The sequence below is a fragment of the Oncorhynchus masou genome, chromosome 27 (genome assembly GCF_036934945.1).
Source record: "Oncorhynchus masou masou isolate Uvic2021 chromosome 27, UVic_Omas_1.1, whole genome shotgun sequence".
Classification (NCBI taxonomy): Eukaryota; Metazoa; Chordata; class Actinopteri; order Salmoniformes; family Salmonidae; genus Oncorhynchus; species Oncorhynchus masou.
Window position 1 is genome coordinate 44,531,164 of NC_088238.1, and position 27,144 is coordinate 44,558,307.

Below are 27,144 nucleotides of genomic sequence, written 5' to 3' on the forward strand. Positions count from 1 at the left end.
AACTTCAGTCTCACCTCTCTCCCCCAACACCTGGGGTGTAAAGTGTCGACAAGAGGGACAGTGTTAGGTAACGACAAGAGAGACAGTGTTAGGTAGGTGAGGATGTATGTCAACCCACCTCCTTTGATGATGACTTGCCCCCCCCACCCCCTCCTCCCCCGATCGATCGTCTCCCCCGAGGCACCAGAGGCAATCAGGTGGTTGTGATTGGTGTCCCTCTCGCTCTCCTGACCCGTCCTGTCCACTCTCCATCAACCCGCTCTCTCCCCCTACCATTCCCTCCATCTCTCTGCACCATCCCACTCTCGCTGCCCCGCCATCATGTGTCGCCTCCTCCGCTCACGTCAACTCTTCTTCGCTCTGTCTGTCCGTCTCTCTCTCTCTCCCTGCACCTCAGCCACCCAACCATCGTGTGTGCCTTAGCGCGTAAGCCAGTAACTTTACAAGTTAGGGGGTTTCTGCTATGTATTCATTGGCCTTGTACCCTCTCTGCACAGCAGACGCACAGTAAAGACAAGAGACATATCATGTAGACATAGGGGCCTAAACCATGAGCCAGAAACAGGGGTTAAAAGATGCCCCCCCTCCACCCATCATCCTCCACTGCGCCTGGGCCAGCCCGGGCTCCATCGCTGGTATTGATCCAGAGACAAGGAGCTCATTGGGTGTGTGTGTTTGCTTGTCGGAGGGATCAGAGGAACCCCCCCAACACACACACACACACACACACACACACACACACACACACACACACACACACACACACACACACACACAGACAGACAGGAAAGGACCATCGATTCGGTGTGTGTGTGTGTGTGTGTTTGTGTGTGTGTGTGTGTGTGTGTGTGTGTGTGTGTGTGTGTGGAGCGGTTAGCCACGGAGGTATGGGCAATCTAATACACATAAGATGTGGTGTAGTGGTGCAGCGTGTGAGTAATATGAATGTTCCGTATGCAATATGAAGTATGTGTGTGTGGTTACATGTCAAAGTGGGAGTAGAGGCCTGCACACGTGGGTCCGTATTTGAATCGAATTTGCAATGTGTTTTGTATGTGTTTGAGTGTGTGTGTGTGTGTGTGTGTGTAGAGTCTGTTTAACAGTCTCCACGTGGGTGTGTGAAAGAGATCGAAAATCGCATGTGTGTGTGTCTATGTGGGCGCATACGTGCATGGGTACGTGTGTGTGTGTGTGTGCGTGCGTACACTAGTCTCTTCGTCCCCAGTGCTCGGTCACTCATGCTGATAGGAGGAGAAGGCTAGGCTAGGCTAAGCAGCGCCTAATAGGACCTGACGAGAGAAAGCTTAGCGCGGTCCTCGCCAAACCAGCCACGCTAGTCGTTACAGCTGCTCAACCCTGCACTCTAACACCAGCTGGACCAGGGATGGACGCACGCACTCACTACTAGCGCACCTGACGCCAACTCACACACCAAACCAAACCGCTCCAGTAATCTATAGGAAGTGTGGTAGTTGAGGGAGAGGGTAGGAGAGATAGGTTGAGAAAGGTGGGATAGTACCGAGTTGGAGGAGTTGGGTACACGTGTGGAGTTAGATTGTGTTCATGCTTATATTATAGAAGGTAATACTGTATGACTACACACTGACTAGTCATGTGTCTGAAATGGACAGGGTGAATGAGTGAAAGAGAGAGAGGTAGATGGAGGTAGACGAAGACAAATGATCCCGAGGTTTGGGTGGACGGAACGTTTTGTTAGGAAAAGTCGAAAAAAGACAAATACAACTATGCGGAATTGTAAACAGCAAAGGAGAGAGATTTGAGGTGAAAAAAAGGGGGGGAGAAGAGAAGCACTGGTATGGACGGAGGAGATGGAAGGGGTGGCTATTAACATTTGAGACATGCATTGGATCGGGGGAAGACGCGAGGTGCGAGTGATGGATGCAGAAGACAATGGGAGGAGAAGAGGAGAGACAGAGGAGGGATAGGAGGACGGCAGGATGTACGTGAGGTGGAAAAAGGAGAAGAGTGTGGACGAGAGGAGAGGGGGAGGAAGGAGAAGAGTGTGGACGAGAGGAGAGGGGGAGGAAGGAGAAGAGTGTGGGCGAGAGGAGAGGGGGAGGAAGGAGAAGAGTGTGGACGAGAGGAGAGGGGGAGGAAGGAGAAGAGTGTGGACGAGAGGAGAGGGGGAGGAAGGAGAAGAGTGTGGACGAGAGGAGAGGGGGAGGAAGGAGAAGAGTGTGGGCGAGAGGAGAGGGGGAGGAAGGAGAAGAGTGTGGGCGAGAGGAGAGGAAGGAGAAGAGTGTGGACGAGAGGAGAGGGGGAGGAAGGGGAAGAGTGTGGACGAGAGGAGAGGGGGAGGAAGGAGAAGAGTGTGGAGGAGAGGGGGAGGAAGGAGAAGAGTGTGGACGAGAGGAGAGGGGAGGAAGGAGAAGAGTGTGGGCGAGAGGAGAGGGGAGGAAGGAGAAGAGTGTGGACGAGAGGGGGGGGAAGGAGAAGAGTGTGGAGGAGAGGGGGAGGAAGGAGAAGGGTGTAGACGAGAGGAGAGTGGGAGGAAGGAGAAGAGTGTGGACGAGAGGAGAGGGGGAGGAAGGAGAAGAGTGTGGGCGAGAGGAGAGGGGGAGGAAGGAGAAGAGTGTGGATGAGAGGAGAGGGGGAGGAAGGAGGAGAGTGTGGATGAGAGGAGATGTGGAGGAAGGGGAAGAGTGTGGACGAGAGGAGAGGAGAGGGGAGGAAGGAGAAGAGTGTGGATGAGAGGAGAGGGGGGGAGGAAGGAGAAGAGTGTGGAGGAGAGGGGGAGGAAGGAGAAGTGTGTGGGCGAGAGGAGAGGGGGAGGAAGGAGAAGAGTGTGGACGAGAGGAGATGTGGAGGAAGGAGAAGAGTGTGGACGAGAGGAGATGTTGAGGAAGGAGAAGAGTGTGGACGAGAGGAGATGTGGAGGAAGGAGAAGAGTGTGGACGAGACGAGATGTGGAGGAAGGTGAAGAGTGTGGACGAGAGGAGAGGGGGGGGAGAAGAGTGTGGACGAGAGGAGAGGGGAGGAAGGAGAAGAGTGTGGACGAGAGGAGAGGGGGAGGAAGGAGAAGAGTGTGGAGGAGAGGGGGGGAAGGAGAAGAGTGTGGATGAGAGGAGAGGAGAGGGGAGGAAGGAAAAGAGTGTGGACGAGAGGAGAGGGGGAGGAAGGAGAAGAGTGTGGAGGAGAGGGGGAGGAAGGAGAAGAGTGTGGACGAGAGGAAGGGAAATTGTAGTTTGGGGGATAAGAGAGAGGATACTTGAAGAACAGTCGAGGCAGAGAGGTAGCCTGGAGAGATGGAGAGATGGAGAGAGAGAGATGGAGAGAGAGAGAGGGAGAGAGAGAGATGGAGAGAGAGAGAGAGCAATATAGTTCTTAGAGAAGTACAGTGGAGCAGGGAAAGGGGAAGGCGAAGAAAGAATTCACTTGGACAGCTGTCATAACAGTTTCACCCTACTGTCTGACTGGACTGGTCTGACCTAGCTGAACTATGGAGAGAGCAGGGGAGAATGACTGCCCCCTCTCATTGAAGCCACGGAAGTTCAAGACCGACCGCGCTACTGCAGGCATTGCTAGCAGAAAACAGGATCCCCATTTAAGGGAATGGAAAAATTGCAATCTTCATGTTTAAAAAAAATATATTCTAAGACAATCAAGGTTCCAATAATTGCTTCTGATAGACCAGATGTATTTCCTTGAACCAATTATTTTTAGTTAGTTGCCAATGGCAGCTTGCAGTACCCTGGTCGGCCTCCAATTTGAGTTATTCAATAAGAGGGGGCAGCACTGAGCTAGCCTGCAACATCACTTCCTGGAGTAGCTCAAACTGTGCATGTTATGTATCCATGAGATACAGGAGGGAGGAGGAGGTGGGAGGAGAAGGAGGGAGGAGGAGGTGGGAGGAGGAGGAGGAGGAGGAGGATGGAGGAGGAGAGAGGCTGGGGATGCTGATGCTGTTGACTGTAAGTCTGGAAGGGTGAACTGAAGTACTGGTTTCATGAATCACAGTCATATCCACACACAGCACAGACACATTCCCACACAGCACAGTCACATACCCACACAGCACAGTCACATTCACACACAGCACAGACACATTCACATCCAAACACAGCACAGACACATTCACACACAGCACAGTCACATTCACATCCAAACACAGCACAGACACATTCACACACAGCACAGTCACATTCACACACAGCACAGTCACATTCACATCCAAACACAGCACAGACACATCCACACACAGCACAGTCACATTCCCACACAGCACAGACACATCCACACACAGCACAGACACATTCACACACAGCACAGTCACATTCACATCCAAACACAGCACAGACACATTCACACACAGCACAGTCACATTCACACACAGCACAGTCACATCCACACACAGCACAGACACATTCCCACACAGCACAGACACATTCACACACAGCACAGTCACATTCCCACACAGCACAGTCACATTCACACACAGCACAGTCACATTCACATTCACACACAGCACAGACACATTCACACACAGCACAGACACATTCACACACAGCACAGTCACACACAGCACAGTCACATTCACACACAGTCACAGTCACACACAGCACAGTCACATTCACACACAGCACAGTCACATTCACACACAGCACAGTCACAGTCACACACAGTCACAGTCACACACAGCACAGTCACAGTTCACACACAGCACAGTCACATTCACACACAGCACAGTCACACACAGCACAGCACAGTCACATTCACACACAACACAGTCACACACAGCACAGCACAGTCACATTCACACACAGCACAGACACATTTGCCAATTTTGCTTCACTGAAAATGGCAATTGACAAGCATATTTTGAATGTAATACATACACAGAAACTGCACTTTCACATGAAGATCAATATATGTCAACTACAGCCTAGATATGGCAAAATGTGCATAAAACAGTGAAATCTATTCACTCTTTCATTTAGTCGTCTTAAAACATATCCTTCACAGAATGCAGTGACATCATAAAAATCATTCAAGTAACGTAAGTAACGTATCTGCTTAATGTTTAGACGTATCAATAAGAAAACAGAGAGAGAGAGAGAGAAAACACAAACAGATCTTGAGCCCAATTTACGGCTTCTTCTAGTTTGAAAACAAAGAGGCTAAAACCCGGCCAAGTTGTCAGATTGACTGCCAGTTGAGTGTTCGCAAAACACAGGCAGCGAACACAGCCCACAAAGCCACCCACATTGGAATGGTTAACATTCGAGAGGGAATGCCTTGCTTTTGTACAACTTGTTTCTCTAAAACCAAGAGTAGATCATTGGAATATAGTGTACAACAGGCATTTGTAGAGATGTGCTTCAGAACACACTATACACTTTGACCTAAAACCGCTCATTCAGTAGAGTTGGGTCAGCCATTTTCATAGAGGCATTTCTCTAGTCTCTGTGAGAGTTCTGTCCATTTTTCCCTTCTCCAGTCAGCCAATTAATGAGCATATTTGTTTCATTCCAATAAACAGAGGGATGAGAGAGGAAAAGAGATCAAGAACAGAGGGATGAGAGAGGAAGGTCATAGAGGATTCACAGAAAGGGCCAGCTTAGAAGACCATGACTGGTAGAGCGAAGAAGGAGTGTGTGTGTGTGTGTGCGTGCATGCGTGTGTGTGTGTGTGTACGTGCGTGTGACTGGCAGACTGGAGAAAAATAAGTTACTGGTAGGCAAACGCATCCCGAACGGATATAGAAATTAGATATAGATATATGCCACAGATAGCTTCTAGAGCTATCCTAGCATAATACCAGACCTAGCATTGGCTGTAAATCCACCTCTATTGGATCATAACTTTGTGATTATGTCGTTTCCTCCAGAGTGTGTGTGTGTGTGTGTGCGTGTGCGTGTGTGTGTGTGTGTGCGCGTGTGTGTGTGCGTGTGTGTGTGTGTGTGCGCATGTGTGTGTGTGTGCGCATGTGTGTGTGTGTGTGTGTGTGTGCATGTGTGTGTGTGTGTGTGTGCGCATGTGTGTGTGTGTGTGTGGAGGCTTGATAATGTAGACAGAGATGTACAGTGCCTTCTGAAAGTATTCATACCTATTTTGTTGTGTCACAGTCAATTCAAAATGGATTAAATATACTTCTTTTAAATGAAAACATGTTTTTATAAATTTTTGCAAATTTAGCAATTTGCATTTTTAAATGAAATACAGAAATCTCTCATTTATATAAGTATTCTCACCCCTGGGTAAGTCTGTAACAGCTTTCAACACCTGGATTGTGCAACATTTGCCTGTCAAATTGGTTGTTGGTCATTGCTAGACAACCATTTTCAGGTTTTGCCATAGATTTTCAAGTAAAATTAAGTCAAAACTGTAACAGCCACTCAGGAACGTTCACTGTCTTCTTGGTAAGCAACTCCAGTTTAGATTTGGCCTTGTGTTTAAGGCTATTGTCCTGCTGAAAGGTAAATTAATCTCCCAGTGAATTGCTTTCCCACATGTTTTGCAGTATTACTTTAGGGCCTTGTTGCAAACAGTATACATGTTTTGCAGTATTACTTTAGGGCCTTGTTGCAAACAGTATACATGTTTTGCAGTATTACTTTAGGGCCTTGTTGCAAACAGTATACATGTTTTGCAGTATTACTTTAGGGCCTTGTTGCAAACAGTATACATGTTTTGCAGTATTACTTTAGGGCCTTGTTGCAAACAGTATACATGTTTTGGAATATTTGTATGCTATACAGGATCCTTTCTTTTCACTCTGTCAATTAGGTAAGTATTGTAGAGTAACTACAATGTTGTTGATCCGTCTTATCACAGCCATTAAACTCTGTAACTGTTTTACCATTGGCCTCATGATTAGCGGTTTTCTTCCTCTCCGGCAACTAAGTTAAGGACACCTGTATCTCTGTAGTGACTGGGTGTATTAATACACCCTCCAAAGTGATACACTCCACGCTCCACACGCTCTCTTTCCATGCACTTTTTAGACAGACCGAGGCCAGCCTCTGTCGCTCATTTGTTGTTGCTTGACCACAAGACACTTGGGTTCAGTCCCTGTATGGTCAATGCAGGACAATGTTGATGACAATGATGATGTTGTTTCGACTTTGCGTCCTAATATAAATCCACAAGCGTTTTATAATTACACTATACTTTTTGTTTCTTACATCTGCAAACAGCTAGTGTATCTTTTCTTAGAAAGTTGTGGCTAAATCGTGTTAGCCACTAATGCTAATAGCTAGTTAGCTGTCTAGCTAAGAAATGTACAGAGTAAGAGCAAACGTAGCTACAGTTGGAGTCATACGTTTATATACACTTAGGTTGGAGTCATTAAAACTTGTTTTTCAACCACTCCACAAATTTCTTGTTAACAAACTAGTTTTGGCAAGTCGGTTAGGATATCTACTTTGTGCATGACACAAGTCATTTTCCCAACAATTGTTTAAAGAAAGATTATTTCACATATGACTCACTGTATCACAATTCCAGTGGGTCAGATGTTTACATACAGTAAGTTGACTGTGCCTTTAATCAGCTTGGAAAATTACAGAAAATTATGTCATAGCTTCAGAAGCTTCTGATAGGCTAATTGACATCATTTGAGTCAATTGGAGGTGTACCTGTGGATGTATTTCAAGGCCTACTACCTTCAAACTCAGTGCATCTTTGCTTGACATAATGGGAAAATCAAAAGAAATCATCCAAGACCTCAGAATTGTTTTTGTAGAAGTATCGTTCATCCTTGGGAGCAATTTCCAAACACCTGAAGGTACCCCGTTCATCTGTACAAACAATTGTACACAAGTAGAAACACCATGGGACCACGCAGCCGTCTTACCGCTCAGGGAGGAGACAATCAGAATGGAGAAAGACCCATTGAAATCCCTTAAAATGTATGTGTAGATACCTTATGTTAACACACTACTCATAAAGCACATTTAGAATTTGTATTATTCAAAAACGTGAAAGATTGTCAAACACTGTCCAAAATTTGAAAAATACTGTGATGTGATATTTTGGCCATATTATCCTCCCCTCCTTCACCATGCTCAAAGGGATATTCAATGTCTGCTTTCTTTTACCCATCTATCAATAGCTTCCCTTCTTTGTGAGGCATTGGAAAACCTCCCTGGTCTTTGTGGTTGAATCCGTGTTTGAAATTAACTGCTTGACTGAGGGACCAAACAGACTATTGTTATATGTGGTGTACAGAGATGAGGAGGTCATTCAAAAATAATGTTAAACAGGGTTATTGCACACAGAGTCCATTCAACTTACAAAACATGGCCAAAAGTATGTGGACACCTGCTCATTGAACATCTCGTTCCAAAATCATGGGCATTAATGTGGAGTTGGTCCCCTCTTTGCTGCCATACCAGCCTCCAATCTTCTGGGAAGGCTTTCCACTAGATGTTGGAACATTGCTGCAGGGACTTGCTTCCATTCAGCCACAAGAGCATTAGTGAGGTCAGGCATTGATGTTGGGCAATTCGGCCTATGCTCGCAGTCGGCATTCCAATTCATCCCAAAGGTGTTCAATGGGGTTGAGGTCTGGGCTCTGTGCAAGCTAGTCAAGTTCTTCCATAGCGATCTCGACAAACCATTTCTGTATGGACTGCTTTTTGTGCACAAGGGCATTGTCATGTTGAAACAAGGAAGGGCCTTCCCCAAACTGTTTCCACAAAGTTGGAAGCACAGAATCATCTAGAACAGGCATTCCCAAACTGGGGGACGCGCAATGCCATCGGGAGTACGTCAGATAAACATGTGATTCACATTTGTTTTATTAAAACGGCAGTCCCGTTCTGTGAGCTTGTGTGGCCTACCACTTCACGGCTGAGCCGTTGTTGCTCCTAGACGTTTCCACATGACAATAACAGCACTTACAGTTGACCGGTGCAGCTCTAGCAGGGCAGACATTTGACGGATTGACTTGTTGGAAAGGTGGCATCCTATGACGGTGCCACGTTGAAAGTCACTGAGCTCTTCAGTAACGCCATTCTACTGCCAATGTTTGTCTATGCAGATTGCATGGTTGTGTGCTCAGTTTGGACACAACTGTCAGCAATGGCTGTGGCTGAAATAGCCGATTCCACTCATTTGTAGGGGTGCCTACATACTTGTGTTTATATAGTGTGTTATGTGACTCGCGAAGCACATTTTTACTCCTAAACGTATGAAGGCCTGCCAATAACAAAGGGGTTGAATCCTTACTGACTCCAGACATTTCAGCTTTTCATTTGCTATTAATTCCACTTTGGTATTATAGGGTATTGTGGGTAGGCCGGTGACAAAAAAATATAAATGTAATCCATTTTAAATTCAAGCTGTAACATAACAAAATGTGGAAAAGGTCAAGGTGCGTGACTACTCTCTGAAGGCACTACTTTGTCTCTACAGACAGGGGTTATTTAAGTCAGAGCATACTGCCCACTGAGGAGGGATACACAACCTTCAGAGAGCCCTATCACAACCCAACCATCAAAACTCCTGTGGCAAAGTCTACGTATCAAATGGCACCTTATTCCCTATGTAGTGCACTACTTTTGACCAGGGCACAATATTGGGAATTGGGGGCCATTTGAGACACTAGCCTCTCTCTTCAATTAATCACACAGTTGGTGTCCTGTCATTCTGAAAGCTGATTGGCTCACAGAGCCGATTCCCTGTGCGAGGGTGCCAAGTTGAATAAGCATCGTCAGCATTGGTTGTTTTTAACAGTAGCTATATTCATTAGCTAATGTACGCTCCAGAGAGAGAGAGACTGAGTATTATACTGTAGGAACAAAAAGTGACATTCGCAAACCCCAAGGGCAGCATTGTTAGAGCTGTGGTTAAGTATGCGAATAAAATCGATGTGTTCTGGTCGCAGAAACAATAAAATAGATCTCGATTGAGACACGACTTCAGTCTCCTTCATAATGACAGTGTATGCAGTTGTTTTTGTGTGTGCGTATTCGTGTAAGTGTGTGTGTGTGTGTGTGTGTGTGTGTGTGTGTGTGGGTGTTCACATGTGTATATGCGTGTGTCTGTCTACCGCGCTGCTCTGCTGCTTTCCTGGTCTCCGAACGCAACGTGCCGCGAAGACAAAAACGTTGAGCAAACGCACCGGTACATATCAAACCTTCCCTTTAGGTTAGACTAAGTAACTGAGGTTCGTTTAGGCAGCCTGATTGGCAAGGGGTGGTTCCTCCTAGATTCAGCAGTTCAGTTGTTTATTAGCTTCAACAGCTTGCTAATGAGATGCCTATGCCGCCTGCTGCCTGGTGCTTCCTGCCTGGGTGAAGAGAGAGAAGTAGGAGGATCACAGGTGTGTAACACTATACAGATGAAGTTGAGGTTTACATACACTTAGGTTGGAGTCATTAAACCCCGTTTTTCAACCACTCCACAAATGTCTTGTTAACAAACTATAGTCATTTTTCCAACAATTGTTTACAGACAGATGATTTAACGTACAATTCACTGTATCACAATTCCAGTGGGTCAGAAGTTTACATACACTGAGTTGACTGTGTTTAAACAGCTTGGAAAATTACAGGGAATGATGTCATGGCTTTAGAAGCTTCTGATAGGCGAATTGACATCATTTGAGTCAATTGGAGGTGTATCTGTGGATGTATTTCAAGGCCTACCTTCAAACTCACTGCCTCTTTGCTTGACATCATGGGAAAATCTAAAGAAATCAGCCAAATCTCAAAAAAGAATTGTAGACCTCCACAAGTCTGATTCATCCTTGGGAGAAATTTCCAAAAGCCTGAAGGTACCACGTTCATCTGTACAAACAATAGTACGCAAGTATAAACACCATGGGGACCACGCAGCCGTCATACCGCCCAGGAAGGAGACGCATTCTGTCTCCTAGAGATAAATGTATTTGGTGTGAAAAGTGCAAATCAATCCCAGAACAACAGTAAAGGACCTTTTGAAGATGCTGGAGGAAACGGGTACAAATGTATCTATATCCACAGTAAAACGAGTCCTATATCGACATAACCTGAAAGGCCACTCAGCAAGGAAGAAGCCACTGCTCCAAAACCACCATAAAAAAGCCAGACTACGGTTTGCAACTGCACATGGGGACCATTTGGCCATTATGACCATCATTATGTTTGGAGGAAAAAGTGGGAGGCTTGCAAGCCAAAGAACACCATCCCATCCATGAAGCACGGGGGTGGCAGCATCATGTTACGGGGGTGCTTTGCTGCAGGAGGGACTGGTGCACATTCACAAAATAGATGGCATCATGAGACAGGAAAATTATGTGGATATAGGGAAGCAACATCGCAAGACATCAGTCAGGAAGTTAAAGCTTGGTCGCAAATGGGTCTTCCAAATGGACAATGACCCCAAGCATACTTCCAAAAGTTGTAGAAAAATGGCTTAAGGACAACAAAGTCAAGGTATTGGAGTGGTCATCACAAAGCCCTGACCTCAAACCTATAGAAAAATTGTGGGCAGAAATGAAAAAGCGTGGGCGAGCATGGAGGCCTACAAATCTGCCTCAGTTACACCAGCTCTGTCAGGAGGAATGGGCCAAAATTCACCCAACTTATTGTGGGAAGCTTGTGGAAGGCTCCCCGAAACATTTGACCCAAGTTAAACAATTTAAAGGCAACGCTACCAAATACTAATTGAGTGTATGTAAACTTCTGACCCGCTGGGAATGTGACGAAAGAAATGAAAGCTGAAATAAATCATTCTCTCTACTATTATTCTGACATTTCACATTCTTAAAATAAAGTGGTGAGCCTAACTGACCGAAGACAGGGAATTTTTACAAGGATTAAATGTCAAGAATTGTAAAAAAAAAAAAAAAAAAAACGGAGTTTAAATGTATTAGGCTAAGGTGTATGTGAACTTCTGACTTCAACGGCATATACAAAAGTATGTGGACTCCTATCTACTTTCAACTCCTTTCAACTTTCAACTCCTATAAACTCCTTTCAACTCCTATAAACTTTCAACTCCTATCTACTGCTATCAACTTTCAACTCCTATCTACTGCTATCAACTTTCAACTCCTATCTACTCCTATCAACTTTCAACTCCTATCAACTCCTATCAACTTTCAACTCCTATCAACTCCTATCCCACTGCTCTGCATCTGTCAGCCTGTGGGCCGGAATACCAATACCTGTTGGGAGTGTGTGTGTGGCATGCGAATGTGTCAGTCTGTGTATTTCATGCATGTTTATGTACTGTATGTGTACATGGAGTGTGTGTGTGTGTGTGTGTGTGTGTGTGTGTGTGTGTGTGTGTGTGTGTACATGATTTAAATCCACAATTTTCCTGACTTAATTACAAGACGGTTCTGTCTGTGTAATGACCTGGGTGTGATTTGCATAGAGGGGAAGGAGGGCACGAGGTGTGTGTTTGTGTATTTTTGTGTGCGTGTTTGTGTGTGTGTGTGTGGGGGGGGCTGAGTAAAGGGTGTAACTAGCTGAGCACCCTATAGCGAGGAGACAGGTGATGGAGCGGACAGGGGTAGAGGGGGGCATGGCTCCGGTCACGGCCAGCCTAGGAGGTGCCCTACCTGGGGGGAGAGGGGCATGGGGCTGGGGCTGGAGCACAGGCTGGAGCACAGAGCGATGGAAAGATAGCAGGTGCTAGAGCAGAGGTCAGGGTTTGGAGAGAGAGAGAGGGAGAGAGAGAGGGAGAGAGAGAGAAAGAGAGAGCGAGAGAGAGAGAGAGAGAGAGAGAGAGAGAGAGAGAAAAAAAAAGACAGAAAGAAAGAGAGAGGGAGAGCGCAGGTGTGGCCTGGACCTAGCAGCTGTTACGAGGCTGTAGAGGAATGAGGGCCAGCTTGTGTTAGGCATGTGTGTGTGTGTGCGTGTGTGTGTGTGTGTGTAAACCCATGAGTAACTCTTCTCTCCATCGTCCAATCTCGCCGTCCATCTAGCCTCCTGTCCTTAGCTGTGTGGCTGTCTTCAGCCTTGTGCTCTCAAGGTCTGTGTGTGTCTGGTGTCCTCTTCTCTCTACTGTATATTATGGACGGTTACCGCGGGTTAAGTAGGAAGGAGTCTTTCCCTGTCAATCACGCAGCAGCCATTGGTCACATCCTTGACCTTGTCCTTCAGTGTTATTACCGTTCTTAATTTATGTGTGTGTGTGTGTGAGTGTGTGAGTGAGTGAGTGTTTGAGGAGTCGTGTGCACATGTGACATGACTAATACACACATTTGGCCATATGCATACGCATGCACACACACACACACGCACACGCACGCGCACACACACACACACACACACACACACACACACACACACACACACACACACACACACACACACACACACACACACACACACACACACACACACACCCCTCCCTTCCCCTCTCCCCTCCCCAGAAGCTGCAGTAGAGTAGTGGGGTAGCTGGAACTCCAGAGAGCCAGGGGAAAACCAGGGGGTAGAAGAGAGGGAGTCAGGGGGAGAGAGAGGGAAGGCAGGGTAATGGTGTGAGGAAGGAGAGGTGATGGGGTGAATGTGTAACTAACGATCCGATGCTTAGGAGGATTTTTTTCCTGTATTGAAGGTGCAGTAGCCATGAAACGATCTCTGCTCACAATGGAAACAAATGGAAACGACTAACTGTTTACTCATGTTGTACAGTGCCTAGCGAAAGTGTACACACCCCTTTGACAGTCTTCACATAGTGCTGCCTTAAAATTAAAGCCTAAAAAGGGATCACATTTGATTTTTGTTCATACCAATCTGCACAACCTTCTCCACATTTTCAAAGTCAAAGAAAGTTATAGAAAATATTTCTAATTAATATGTATTTATTTATTTAGTCTTGATTGGGTATGTCTTCCCACCCCAGAGTCAATACCTGGTGGAAGCACCTTTGGCAGCCATGACGGTTGTGAATCGTTTTGGATAATATTCTACCAACTCTTAGGGCAACATATTGTCCATTGTTTTTATCAACACTGCTCAAGATCAGTACATTTGGTTGGGAATCATTGATGGACAGCAATATTCAAACCTTGCCTCTGATTTTCAAGCATATTTAAGGCTAGACAACTGACTGGACCACTCAGGAACACTCCAAACCTCTTGGAAAGCCATTCTGGTGTATTTTTGGAACAAAAATGTGTGCAATTGTCTTGCTGAAAGATAAAACTTTATCCCAGGGTTAAAATTCCTAAATTCTGACCTGGGCTTTGCTCCTTTCACATTTCTTCTGATCCTGACTGTCACGTATACTCCCTCTCTCTCCGTCCTCTCGGTCGTCAGGCTGCTGATTATCCCGCACACCTGCCACCATCGTTACGCGCACCAGCGCCTCATGACACTCACCTGGACTCCATCACCTCCTTGATTAATTTCCCTATATCTGTCACTCCCCTTTGGTTCTTTCTTCAGGTGCTTTTGACTCTGTTTCATGTCGGTGCGTTGTTTGTGTTTTCGTGGTTATTGTTTTGTTTATTTATTAAAACACTCACTCCCTGTACTTGCTTCCTGACTCTCAGCGCACTCGTTACACTGACAAACTCCCCAGTCCCTGGCAATGACAAGCATACCCATAACAGGATGCTGCCACCACAATACTTGAACATGTGTTGTATTGGATTTGACCAAAACCTGTAGTTTTGAATTTAGGCCAAAAAGTGAATGCCTTTAGTGTGTTTCTTGCAGTATTACTTAACGGCTTTGTTGCAAACAGAATTAATGATTTGGAGCTGAGTTTTTAAAGCTTTCTTTTCACTTGTCATACAGACCACTAATGTTGGGTGAATGCAATGTTGTTGATCCCATAGTATTTTCAAGTATTGTGGTGGCAGCATCATGTTATGGGAATGCTTGTCACCGTCAGTTACTTGGGAGTTTGTTAGGATCAAAAGAAATATGAAAGGAGCGAAGCCCAGGTAAAAAGTTAGAGTAAAACCCACCTGTCTTCTGAAAACCTAATCCTAGGAAATATTTTTTTTCTGCTGGCATTAACACACATTTTAATGCCAAAGACATTACCAGAATGTCTTTCCAAGATGTGTTGAGTGTTCCTGAAAGGTTCAGTTTCTGTCCTGACTTAAGTCTGCTTAAAATGATCTGAGACAAGGTTTAAATATCGCTGTCCATCAATGATGAGCTTGAGCAATTTTGACTTAAGCAATGTGTTGTCTAAGAGTTGTGTAAGGTTGGTAGAATATTATTCAAAATGATTCACAGAAGTAATGGCTGTCAAAGGTGATTCCACCAGGTATTAACTCTGGGATGTGAAGACATACTCAATCAATACATCCTCATTTTATATTTCTTAGTAATTTGGAATAAAAAATAAAAAAATCTTTCACTTTGAAAATGTGGAGTAGTTAAATCCAATTTAATCCCTTTTTAGATGTAATATGTAGCGACTGTATATCAGTTGTGCATGGGTAAAAGTCGCATTAAAAGTCATGCCTGGCTAGCTCAATAGGATCAAGGTTCGTTTTTACACAGCCACAAACCAGAGGCCTATGAGTCCTGGTCCAAATATGTGCACTACACAGGGACTACGGTACCATTTGGGATGCACCCTAGCTTACAGTCCGACTCGTTAGTGGGACAAACGCAAGAAAGAGAAAGAGCTCACCATCTAACAGTCCAGGGCTGATTCAGTGAGTGTCAGTCTCTAGTTGTGATGTATGTCCTGATATGATGTACTATGTTTCTCCATTAGAAAGACGAGGCGTTTGCGATGTGATACATCTATCAGCATAATCTCACTCATCGGTCATCATTTCGACTGGCCAATGAGGGAGACAGGGACAGAGAAATGGAGGGAGACAGTGGGAGAGAGAGGGGAGGGAATGAGAGAAACGGAGAATAACGTGTACAAAGAGGCTGGAGGGGAGAAGAGATGGAGGAGAGGAGGGGAGAATAGGAGAAAGAAGGGAGGAGTAGAGAGGTGAGGGGAGGGTAGAGAAAGAAGGTAGAGGAGATGGGGAAGTGAAGGAGGAGAGACAGGAGGGAGAGGGGGAGAAGAGAGGAGACTGGGAGTACAGAGGTGAGGAAGAATAGAAGAGAGGGGGAGAAAGGGAAGGTAGAGGAAAGGAGAGGAAAAGGGGAGGACAGGGACACTCAGAGGTGAAACAGTGTCTGGTGAACAATGAAGGGGAACGACAGACGTGACATCACTGGCTGGAGAGGAGGGAGAAGGGGGAAGTAATTAGGTGACTGTGTGTGTGTGTGTGTGTGTGTGTGTGTGTGTGTGTGTGTGTGTTTGAGAACATGTGTGGGTGTGTCTCATTCAGGCCAGCGGAGGTGCTAATCTCTTCTTCCAGAAAAAAGAAATCAGCCTAGTTATTACTGTCATCTCTCCCTTCTCCTCCCTCTCCTTTTCCAGACCTATCCCTCGTTCTCAAAGTCACTGCATTCTCTCTCCTTCTCCCTCTCCCCTTGACCCTCTCTCCTTCTCATCTACCGCGCTCGATCTCTCCGCCGAGTCAAGAGGACTTTTCGCTTATCAATTCTGCCTGGGGTTGCCATGGAAACGGTCCGGATGGACTTGGTTAGGAGGAAGAAGAGTGTGTGTGTGTGTGTGTGTGTGTGTGTGTGTGTGTGTGTGTGTGTGTGTGTGAAGGAAGGTTGTGGGGGTTCTCTCTGCTGGCGTCTTAATATCTCCTCTAGTCCTGTCAGGACACATTTCAAACCACAGTCTGGTCCATAGAACCCGCTGTCACTCACACGAAACACACTCGCTAAGAGGCCCCCCATGGAGCTAGCCTTTCTCTCACCAGGCAGTGTCCTGAATACGAATTCAGTTGGCGCTGCGGTCGGTGTCTATGTGTGTGTGCCGATGTTCTGTGTAGGATACCACCACTAGACTATGTTTGTGAATGTTTGTGTTTAATGTGAGGTGTATTCTGTGTGTGTGTGTGTGTGTGTGTGTGTGTGTGTGTGTGTGTGTGTGTGTGTGTGTGTGTGTGTGTGTGTGTGTGTGTGTGTGTGTGTGTGTGTGTGTGTGTGTGTGTGTGTGTGTGTGTGTGTGTGCGCGTATCCGTCCTGGCCCATATTGTATAATTGTACTGTGAATGAATGTGTGCTTCGCTGCAGATTTAAAAAACAGCTCTGCAGGATTTATTTTTAGCATCACAGGCAAATGCAGCCTTTCTCCTCGCTCTTCTCTCTCTACCGCCTCTCTCTTACAGTACCCCCTCCATCTCATCTCTTTCACTCTCTTTTCTCATCTCTCAATGCCTTCTCTTGCCCTCTGTCCATTCACCTCCCCTCCATCTCTGTCACACACACACACACACACATCACACACAAGTTTAACATCCTCTCTCCTTTTCTGCTCTACAATGTACGTCTCTAAATAGATGACTACTTTCTGCTCATCCCGCCCTCTTTCCATCTCTTTCTCTCCATCCCTCTCTTCTCTCGGAGTAGTCCCAGGTCCCATAGCGGTAGTGGTTTCAAAAACCTCATTCCAGTTGAAGTGACGTATGGACTGTACGTCTGTGTCGCTAAAGGCAGCAGAGGCAAGGTCCCGCGCTAATTTGGCAGGCTCTCAGCAGCTCTAGGCTACGCTATACTATATACATAAATTATATATTTAACACAGAGGAAGGAATTCCCTCCTGTAGACAGGTGCAGAGCAGCTAGCCTGCAACAGCACTAACAGGCTACTGTTAAGCTAAAAGCTATTAGCATATTCCTATGTGGCTTGTGTTGGAATGTAGCAATAGCGTAGAGTCAGCCATTGTAGCGCTATAGCGCTAACAGGTTACTGCTAAGAGCTACAGTATGTATGAGAATCCTATACGAGTGTCCACACTGTGGCTTGTGTATTGAAAAGTAGCGCTAGCTATATAGCAATAGCTACATACTGTATAGAGGCAGTGTACCGCTTTACAAATGCTACTGTGAAGCTAAAAGCTATAAAGAGACATTATTTTGTGAATTTCAACACTCTGGCACCATGCTACGGTAGCTTAGTAGAGTGGAGTTTTTACTGTGGTGCTACCATGGTAACCACTGTTGTCACTGCCGACCGGATGCTGGTCATGGTTTCAATCAGAGAGTCGGAAAGACGTGAGGTGTTGGTTTGTTCACATGCGCACGCACACACACACACACACACACACACACACACACACACACACACACACACACACACACACACACACACACACACACACACACACACACACACACACACACACACACACACACATTTTAATCAACGCTACAGACAGAGGGAGGTTGAGAGGTGGTTTAAATCAGAGAGAAGAGACAGACAGAGCAGGTTCAAACATGACACAGACACTGGTACAGGGACAATAAGTGCCTGAGGGATGGATGGATGGGGGAGTAGAGGAGAGAGAGGAAGGGTGATGAAAGTCACCTGGTCAAAGATTGATGTGGAGACTGGGAGAAATATGAGAGCTGGAGCTGGTGTCGTTTCAAACCCATGAATGATAGGCTACAGTACATGGTATATAATTAAGCAATAAGGCCCGAGGGTGTGGTATATGGCCAATATACCACGGCTAAGAGCAGCTCTGATGCACGACGCAACGCGGAGTGCCTGGACACAGCCCTTAGCGGTACTATTTTGGCCATATACCACAAACCCCCAAGGTCCCTTATTGTTATTATGAACTGATTACCGACATAATTAGAGCAGTAAAAATGAGTGTTTTGTCATATCTGTGGTATAAGGTCTCATATACCACGGCTGTCACCCAATCAGCATTCAGGGCTTGAACCACCCAGTTTATACAGTAATGTAGATCATGTTAAAGGGATAATTAAATGGTATACAACTAATGACTTGATGGGATTTATTCTATGGTAATGGGGGATAAAACCACCTGACACTAAACATGTAGTTTAAAGGGATACTTCGGAATTTAATCTACTTCCCCAGAGTCATATGAACTCATGGATACCATCTTTATGTCTCTGTGTCTTGTATGAGGGAAGTTAGAGGTAGTTTCACGAGCCAATGCTAACTAAGTCTATGGGTATCTACTAGCGTCCTAGTGTCGTGAAGTAGATAAAGGGCCTCATTGCCAAAATCCAGAAGTATCCCTTGAAGAGACAAACCTAAATGTAGTGGTTCCACAAATAAACGGTCTCTAAGGGGCTCTAAGTGAGAAAGTGAATTCAGTGAATACCAGGATTTACTCCTACCACTGTAGTCAGAGTAAAACAGTGGTAGAGCTGCTCCGCGTTGCGTCGTGCGTCAGAGCTGCTCTTAGCCGTGGTATATTGGCCATATACCACAACCCCTCGGGCCTTATTGCTTAATTATATACCATGTACTGTATCCTATCATTCATGGTTTTGAAAGGTCACCATGATCAGCGTCTGAACTGAGATCACACGCAGAGCCTGACAACCTACACTGTTCAGGATGGACACACGTGCAGTACGCACTAAAGCGCGCACACACATATGCATGTACACACACACACGTTTCACATTAATATGTCATTCATCGCATTGGATATACAGTATGAAAAATAAATCTGTTACAATAAAGTGTGTGTGTGTGTGTGTGTGTCTATAACAGACTATGGGAACAGACTGTGGGAGGCACACAGTACAAAATAGAGCCATGACTAGATGGAACTCTATTCCACATCAAGTAACTCATGCAAGCAGTAGAATCAGATTTAAAAAACAGATAAAAATACACCTTATGTAACTGCGGGGAATGTGAAGAGACACACACACAGGTACACACACACACACACACACACGCACACGCACACGAACACACACACACGCACACACATGATAACATACACACTATACACACACGTACATGGATTTTGTGTTGTAGATATGTGATAGTAAAGTAGTGGCCTGAGGGCACACACTTAATGTGTTGTGAAATCTGTCGTGAAATGTAATGTTTTAAATAGTACATAACTACCTTAATTTTGCTGGACCCCAAGGAAGAGTAGCTGCTGCCTTGGCAGGAACTAATGGGGATCCACAATGAATACAAACACAAACTTCTGAACGTTACAGGTAGCGTACAATACAGGCAGCTTGTGCTGCTGCTTTTGTAAGCATGATGCTGTTGCCTTTGTTTTCAAAACCGGTACCCGGTTACCTTCAGACAGAGGCCACCATCGTTTTCGTGAGAGTCTCATCTTTCCATAGATGCAATCATATTATTATTATTAGATCATTACTATTATTAGATTATCAGATTATTATTAGATCATTACTATTATTAGATTATCAGATTATTATTAGATCATTACTATTATTAGATTATCAGATTATTATTAGATCATTACTATTATTAGATTATCAGATTATTATTAGATCATTACTATTATTAGATTATCAGATTATTATTAGATCATTACTATTATTAGATTATCAGATTATTATTAGATCATTACTATTATTAGATTATCAGATTATTATTAGATCATTACTATTATTAGATTATCAGATTATTATTAGATCATTACTATTATTAGATTATCAGATTATTATTAGATCATTACTATTATTAGATTATCAGATTATTATTAGATCATTACTCTTATTAGATTATCAGATTATTATTATATCATTACTATTATTAGATTATCAGATTATTATTAGATCATTACTATTATTATATTATTAGATTATTATTAGATCATTACTATTATTAGATTATCAGATTATTATTAGATCATTACTATTATTAGATTATCAGATTATTATTAGATCATTACTATTATTAGATTATCAGATTATTATTAGATCATTACTATTATTAGATTATCAGATTATTATTAGATCATTACTATTATTAGATTATCAGATTATTATTAGATCATATTATTTTTTAGGCCAAACCGTTCAGATGCTACATACGTTTTCGTGAGAAAACCGTTTTTTTTCTGAACGTTTCATTCTCTGACAAACACCGCTGTAGCTCTGTAGCTTCCACCACAGATGCAGAAGGCCGCCATTGGCCAATGCTGGATATCGAGATCCAGCCCGTGCAAAAATAGAAATATCTCTAACTTAAATTGACGGATTTTGATAGGGATTTTAAAAAATTAATTTCTTAAATTGATGCACCAGTGCGTCAATAGACTCTCGAGGGTTAAATACTTAGGACATAGCATTAAATAGAACATGTATGATACATCTCTATGACCCAGGCATACAGTATCACATGAGTGCTCGTGGTTTCAAAAATGCATCATATCTGAGAAGTCCGAGACTTACTTTTAATCTACTTCTATCTACTTTTATCTTCTAAGATGAAAGTCGTGTGATCTATTTTCCTTGCTCTGCTCTGCGCTGGTGTAGTTAAAGTGAAAAATAGGGAAGTATATTTCCGACCCTATAAAGATGTCTTTAATTTGCATGACTACGACTCGCTCCAATATTTCTGTCTTGTGAAAAAATATATATTTAGCAGTGAGCTCAGACTCTGTCTGCACACAAAGCACTTGCATCAGACCAGACCAATCGATGCCAGACCTTACATCAGAGGAACTCTGCAGACAAGAGCAATCAACAGTGGAATTACAGTATGTGGAGAAGAAACTTTGGAGAACACAGATAGTTGAGATATTTCCTTCGTATTGCAATACTCCTTCGTTATCTTTTCCCATTTGTGATCAGTGAAGAGATGGAGGAAATAGATCATTTCAGATAGCTGGGAATGCAGTGTGTGCGGGGGTGTTTATGTGTGTTTGTGTTGTATGTTCAATTTGGTAGTTGTTCAATTTGGTAGTTGTTCAATTTGGTAGTTTATTTAAAAACACAACTTTTCAAATACTCAAGGCAGTCAAATATATATAGATATTGATATAGAGATTCAACGAAAAGGCAACTATTTTCTTTGATATTCAAATAATGTGCTCAGAAAAACAAATAGTATTTGAAAGGTATTTTGAATACCTTTAAGAAAACCAAATCATATTGAAAAGTTATTTGAATAAATGCAAGTTATTTAAAAACAAAAATACTTATTTGATGGGTGCCAAATATTTGCTGAAGAACCAAAAACTACAACAGTTGACTTAGTCTAAATATATGGGCATAAGCACATGTTTTGGACGGCTCTTAGCTATGAAGCTTAATATACCCTGTAGCCTAGAATTAAACACACGAGGGACGTGGAATCACCTCTTACGCAGCTTCAAAAAGACTAACATATATGTTTTCATAATGGGTGAGACATAAGGCAATGCAGTACCACTTGACATAAAGTTATTGTACATGTGTAGTAACTTTGTGATTATTACAATAGGAACATTGTTTTTTTACATAGGTCTTTGCTTTATAATTGGATAATAACAAAGTTATTACAGAAGTGGAATAAGGAGCAGTCACTATTCCTCTTGTGTGAAGTACTTACAAAAACTCTCAGCTCATTACTATGCAATTATAAAAAGTATCACGTAACAACATGCTCATGAAAATGTTGCTTGAAAAATAAGTGACAGTTTTATTGCACGGGTACAAGAACAGTGTTACTGAGAGAGCTAACAGTACCAAAACATGGCTAAGTGTTAAAAGAAAACGAAATATCCCAAAACTGCCTTCTTGAATCAACTACTAATTCGTTTGACTTGATTGTCTACGCCTGGGGCCTGTTCATGGGAATTTACAGAACGTTCAGACAGAAATGTATTGTGTCGATCAAGCATGACTGCGTGCAATGTGTGTGTGTGTGTGTACACACAGCGGTAGTCAGAACTTACCGAGGACGCCCAGACGGTAGTTCATAGTGACCACGATAACATTGCCGTAGGCGGCGAGGACACTGGCGTCAAACATGTTTCCGGTTCCTTCCATGTAGGAGCCTCCGTGGATAAACAGCATCACTGGCTTCTTCCTACGGTCACGGATGTCTTCAGACACACACACACACACACACACAAGAAGAGGGAGACAAATAGAAATAGGAAGACAATGAATGTTCCTCCATCACGAACAAAGATCAACTCTAAAGCCATGTACCTTTTAGAATCATCAGTGTGAATCCAGCTAACGGGATACAGTGGATTCTGTGAGGCAGTGTAGTAGATCTACTGTGTGTATATATAGGGGACTCTGACTTCAATTATGTTTTTATGCGGGTGGTAGTCTGTCTGTCTGTCGTCTGTGTCTGCCGAGCACCTGGGTTGGAGGATAATTAATATGAGGGCGCAGCGGAGCAGAACTGTAACATAAATAACCACTATAGCATCAGCTTACCAGAGAGAGAGAGAGAGAGAGAGAGAGAGAGAGAGAGAGAGAGAGAGAGAGAGAGAGAGAGAGAGAGAGAGAGAGAGAGAGAGAGAGAGAGAGAGAGAGAGAGAGAGAGAGAGAGAGAGAGAGAGAGAGAGAGAGAGAGAGAGAGAGAGAGAGAGAGAGAGAGAGAGAGAGAGAGAGAGAGAGAGAGAGAGAGAGAGAGAGAGAGAGAGAGAGAGAGATAAAGAGAAGTTATTGGTTGCCAAGTCTGGCTCTATGAAACACAACATGCCATTAAATAGAAGAACTCCCTGCTGTAACACACATGTACACATGTACTGGAACCCACATACACTGGTTTTACTAAACATTAGGAACACCTGCTCTTTCCATGACATAGACTGACCAGGTCAATCCAGGTGAAAACTATGATCCCTTAATGATGTCACCTGTTAAATCCGCTTCAATCAGTGTAGATGAAGGGGAGGAGACAGGATAAAGAAAGATTTTTAAGCCTCGAGGCAATTGAGACATGGATTGTGTTTGTGTGCCATTCAGAGGGTGAATGAGCAAGACAAAAGATTAAAGTGCTTTTGAACTGGGTATGGTAGTAGGTGCAGGCACCGGTTTGTGTCAAGAACTGCAATGCTGCTGGGTTTTTCCCGTGTGTATCCACCCCCAAAGGACATCCAGTCCAGTTCATGCCCCAACGAATTGAGGCTGTTCTGAGGGCAATTCAATGTTAGGAAGGTGTTCCTAATGTTTTGTACACTCAGTGTAGATTCAACAACAGACGTACATAACAATGACAGTACACAAGGGGCGGATTCATTACGCCGATCCTGTTGTAAGCCAACGGAAAGGAACGGGGAGGGACCTACCTGAATTTGTCCAATAGAAACTCTCATTTTACTGTGCCATTTTACAACTGGTTGGACTAATGATTACAACCCAGCACACACATACACACACTGACACACATACACTGACGCACAAACACAGACAAATACAGTTTGATTTCTCCTTTCCTTCCTTCCCTCGCTCTCTTTCTTTCTCGCTCTCCCCATCTTTCCCTCACTCTCTCTCTCTCTCTCTCTCTCATCCTCTCTCCCTTCTCTGTCTCTCTCCCCATCTCCCTCCCACCCTCTCTCTCTATCACTCTCTCCCTCTCCTTCACTTGAACAGCAGCCATTCCATCACACAAACTAACTCTCATTGACTGTTGCCATGGAGACATATTGCAGTCACACATCTCTAACCCCTTGACACCCCTCTGCCATGTCTCCACCTGAAACTCATTTCATTATCCACCAATGACCACCTGCACATCCTATTACACACACACACACAGAGAGAGAGACATACACACACACATACACAGACAGACAGACAGACAGACACAGACAGACATACAGACAGACAGACAGACAGACAGACAGACAGACAGAGACATACACACCCAGACAGACACACACACACACACACACAGACGCACAGAGACATACACAACCAGACAGACAGACACACACACACACACAGACCGACATACATGCACGTAAGCACGCATGTAAGGAGACGCATGCACCGGGCACACACACAAGCACGTTCACCCACCCAATCCACATAGACTGATATGAGCAGAACTGGCCTCTATCATCCATGGATATGTTACAGGCACAACAACACTGACAGACAGCACAATGGCCCCCAGGGGATGCAATCTACCTCCCTCTCTTTTCTCACTCGTTTTTCTCCCTCTTTCCTCCTCTATCCCTCCCTCTCTTCTCAACTATTCATCCATCCCCTTTTCTCTCTTTTACTCTATCAGTCTCCTCTATTCCACAGCATCCCTCTCCTCTCTCTTTCTCGAACCAACTGACTCAGTACCAGATAACATGTCCCTTTACTAAAGCCCCACAATACCTAAAGCCCTACAGTACTTAAAGCCCTACAGTACCTAAAGCATTACAATACCTAAAGCCCTACAATACCTAAAGCCCTGCAATACCTAAAGCCCTTCAATACCTAAAGCACTACAATACCTAAAGCCCCACGGTACCTAAAGCCCTACAGTACATAAAGACCTACAGGACCTTAAAGCCCTACAGTACATAAAGCCCCACAGTAGATAAAGACCTACAGTACCTAAAGCCCTACAGGACCTTAAAGCCCTACAGTACATAAAGCCCTACAGTACATAAAACCCTACAGTACATAAAGACCTACAGTACCTAAAGCCCTACAGTACCCAAAGCCCTACAGTACATAAAGCCCTACAGTACATAAAGCCCTACAGTACATAAAGACCTACATTACCTAAAGCCCTACAGTACATAAAGCCATACAGTACATAAAGACCTACAGTACATAAAGACCTACACGTACCTAATGTCCTACAGTACCTGTAACCACAGTATTAGAGAGAGAGAGAGAGGAGAAAAGAGAAAGAGGGAAAACAACAGAAAGACAGGAAAATGAGAAAGAGAGAGAGAGAGTGAGACAGAGAGAGAGAGAGACAGAGAGAGAGAGAGACAGAGAGAGAGAGAGAGAGAGGAGAAAAGAGAAAGAGGGAAAACAACAGAAAGACAGGAAGATTAGTGAGAGAGAGAGAGACAGAGTGAGAGTGAGAGTGAGAGTGAGAGAGAGAGAGAGAGAGAGGGTGGAGAAATTGTTTATTTCACTTTTGTATATTATCTACTTCACTTGCTTTGGCAATGTTAACATATGGTTCCCATGCCAATAGAGCCCCTTGAAATGAATTTAATTGAACTGAGAGAGAGAGAGAGAGAGAGAGAGAGAGAGAGCGAGGGAGAGACACAACCTGAGGGACAGCCAGTGAAAAGCTCAATGTCAATAATATTTCCTATTTAGTTTTGACTGGTCTACTACTATTGCTTTAATGTATTATTATTCTCATTAATATTGTTGTGTTAGTTGCTGTTAATGTTAATCTCATTTCCACTACTACTATTATTATTGCAGTTGGATCCACCATTTTTGTTATATGTATACTTTGACAATGTAGGTCATTTAACTTGCCATATCAATAAAGTTGAATTGAATTGAATTGAGAGAGAGAGAAAAACCAGAGGAAAAAGACAGAAAGAAACAGAGAGAGAGAGAGAGAGAGAGGGCTGTCGATGTATGTTACCCTGAGGACTTGAGTCAGTCTGGCTGATCCTCTCAAGCAGAACCAAGACAAGGGATGATTATAGCCCCAAACTTCTGTTTAGCGTTTAGCCACGACGACACGTCCCACCAACGTTTACTTCACTTCACCAACCAGCGGGAGTGTTTGTTAGTTTGTGTGTGTGTTTCAGAGAAAGCGATCCTGTAGACACTGATCTAGGACCAGTTTACCCTTCCACAAGTCATGACAGTTTCTATTAGGAGGAGAAATGCAAATCTAACCTGAGATCAGTGTCTAGGGGCAATTTCAACATCCTACTCCCTAAAACTGATCTAGGACCAGTTTACTCCCCCATGAGTCATGACTGTTTCTATTAACGTGGCAAAACACCTCAGATCAGTGTCTAGGGTTTCATCCTACTCCCTGTTATTCCGTATCTCATCTGCTCTATGCTTCTTTCTCATCCAATTACAACCACCAAACAAACAAAATAATGTTAGTGACTGTTGTTATAACGGTTATGGTTGTGTTATGGACCAAACCAAAGCTTCAACCACAGCTTCAAGCATAGCAATATATTTACTATTATCATTCAATTTCAATTTCTACAACCAATGCTTCCCCTAAAGCTTCACCTAAAGCTTCCTTACCTTAGCTTTCCTAAGTTACCTATGGATGTAGGATCTTAAATTGACCTATTTTGTGCTTAATGTTAGTGGTTTGGCAATTAGCTGGCCAAAAGTAGCCTACATGAAAAGTGCAACACTGAATATAACCGTGTGTTAGTGTGCGTTTTCAGTGAATTTATGTAAATCACAAAGCTCATCTGCATTTCCTCTGGTTTGGTAAAATGTTCAGCAAAAAAAAAAGGTGGTCAAATTAAGATCGGTACTTGGG

At 43.9% G+C, this 27,144-nt stretch overlaps 1 protein-coding gene across 1 annotated transcript in view; it reads right to left on the reverse strand.

The window, feature by feature from the left end:
* The window catches only part of nlgn2a (neuroligin 2a), a 225,710-nt gene that overhangs the window by 74,205 nt on the left and 124,361 nt on the right, over positions 1-27,144 (reverse strand). The window contains exon 4 of the mRNA XM_064940422.1: positions 22,646-22,795. Within this exon, the coding sequence (XP_064796494.1) occupies positions 22,646-22,795 (150 nt within the window). The remainder of the gene's footprint in view (positions 1-22,645; positions 22,796-27,144) is intronic.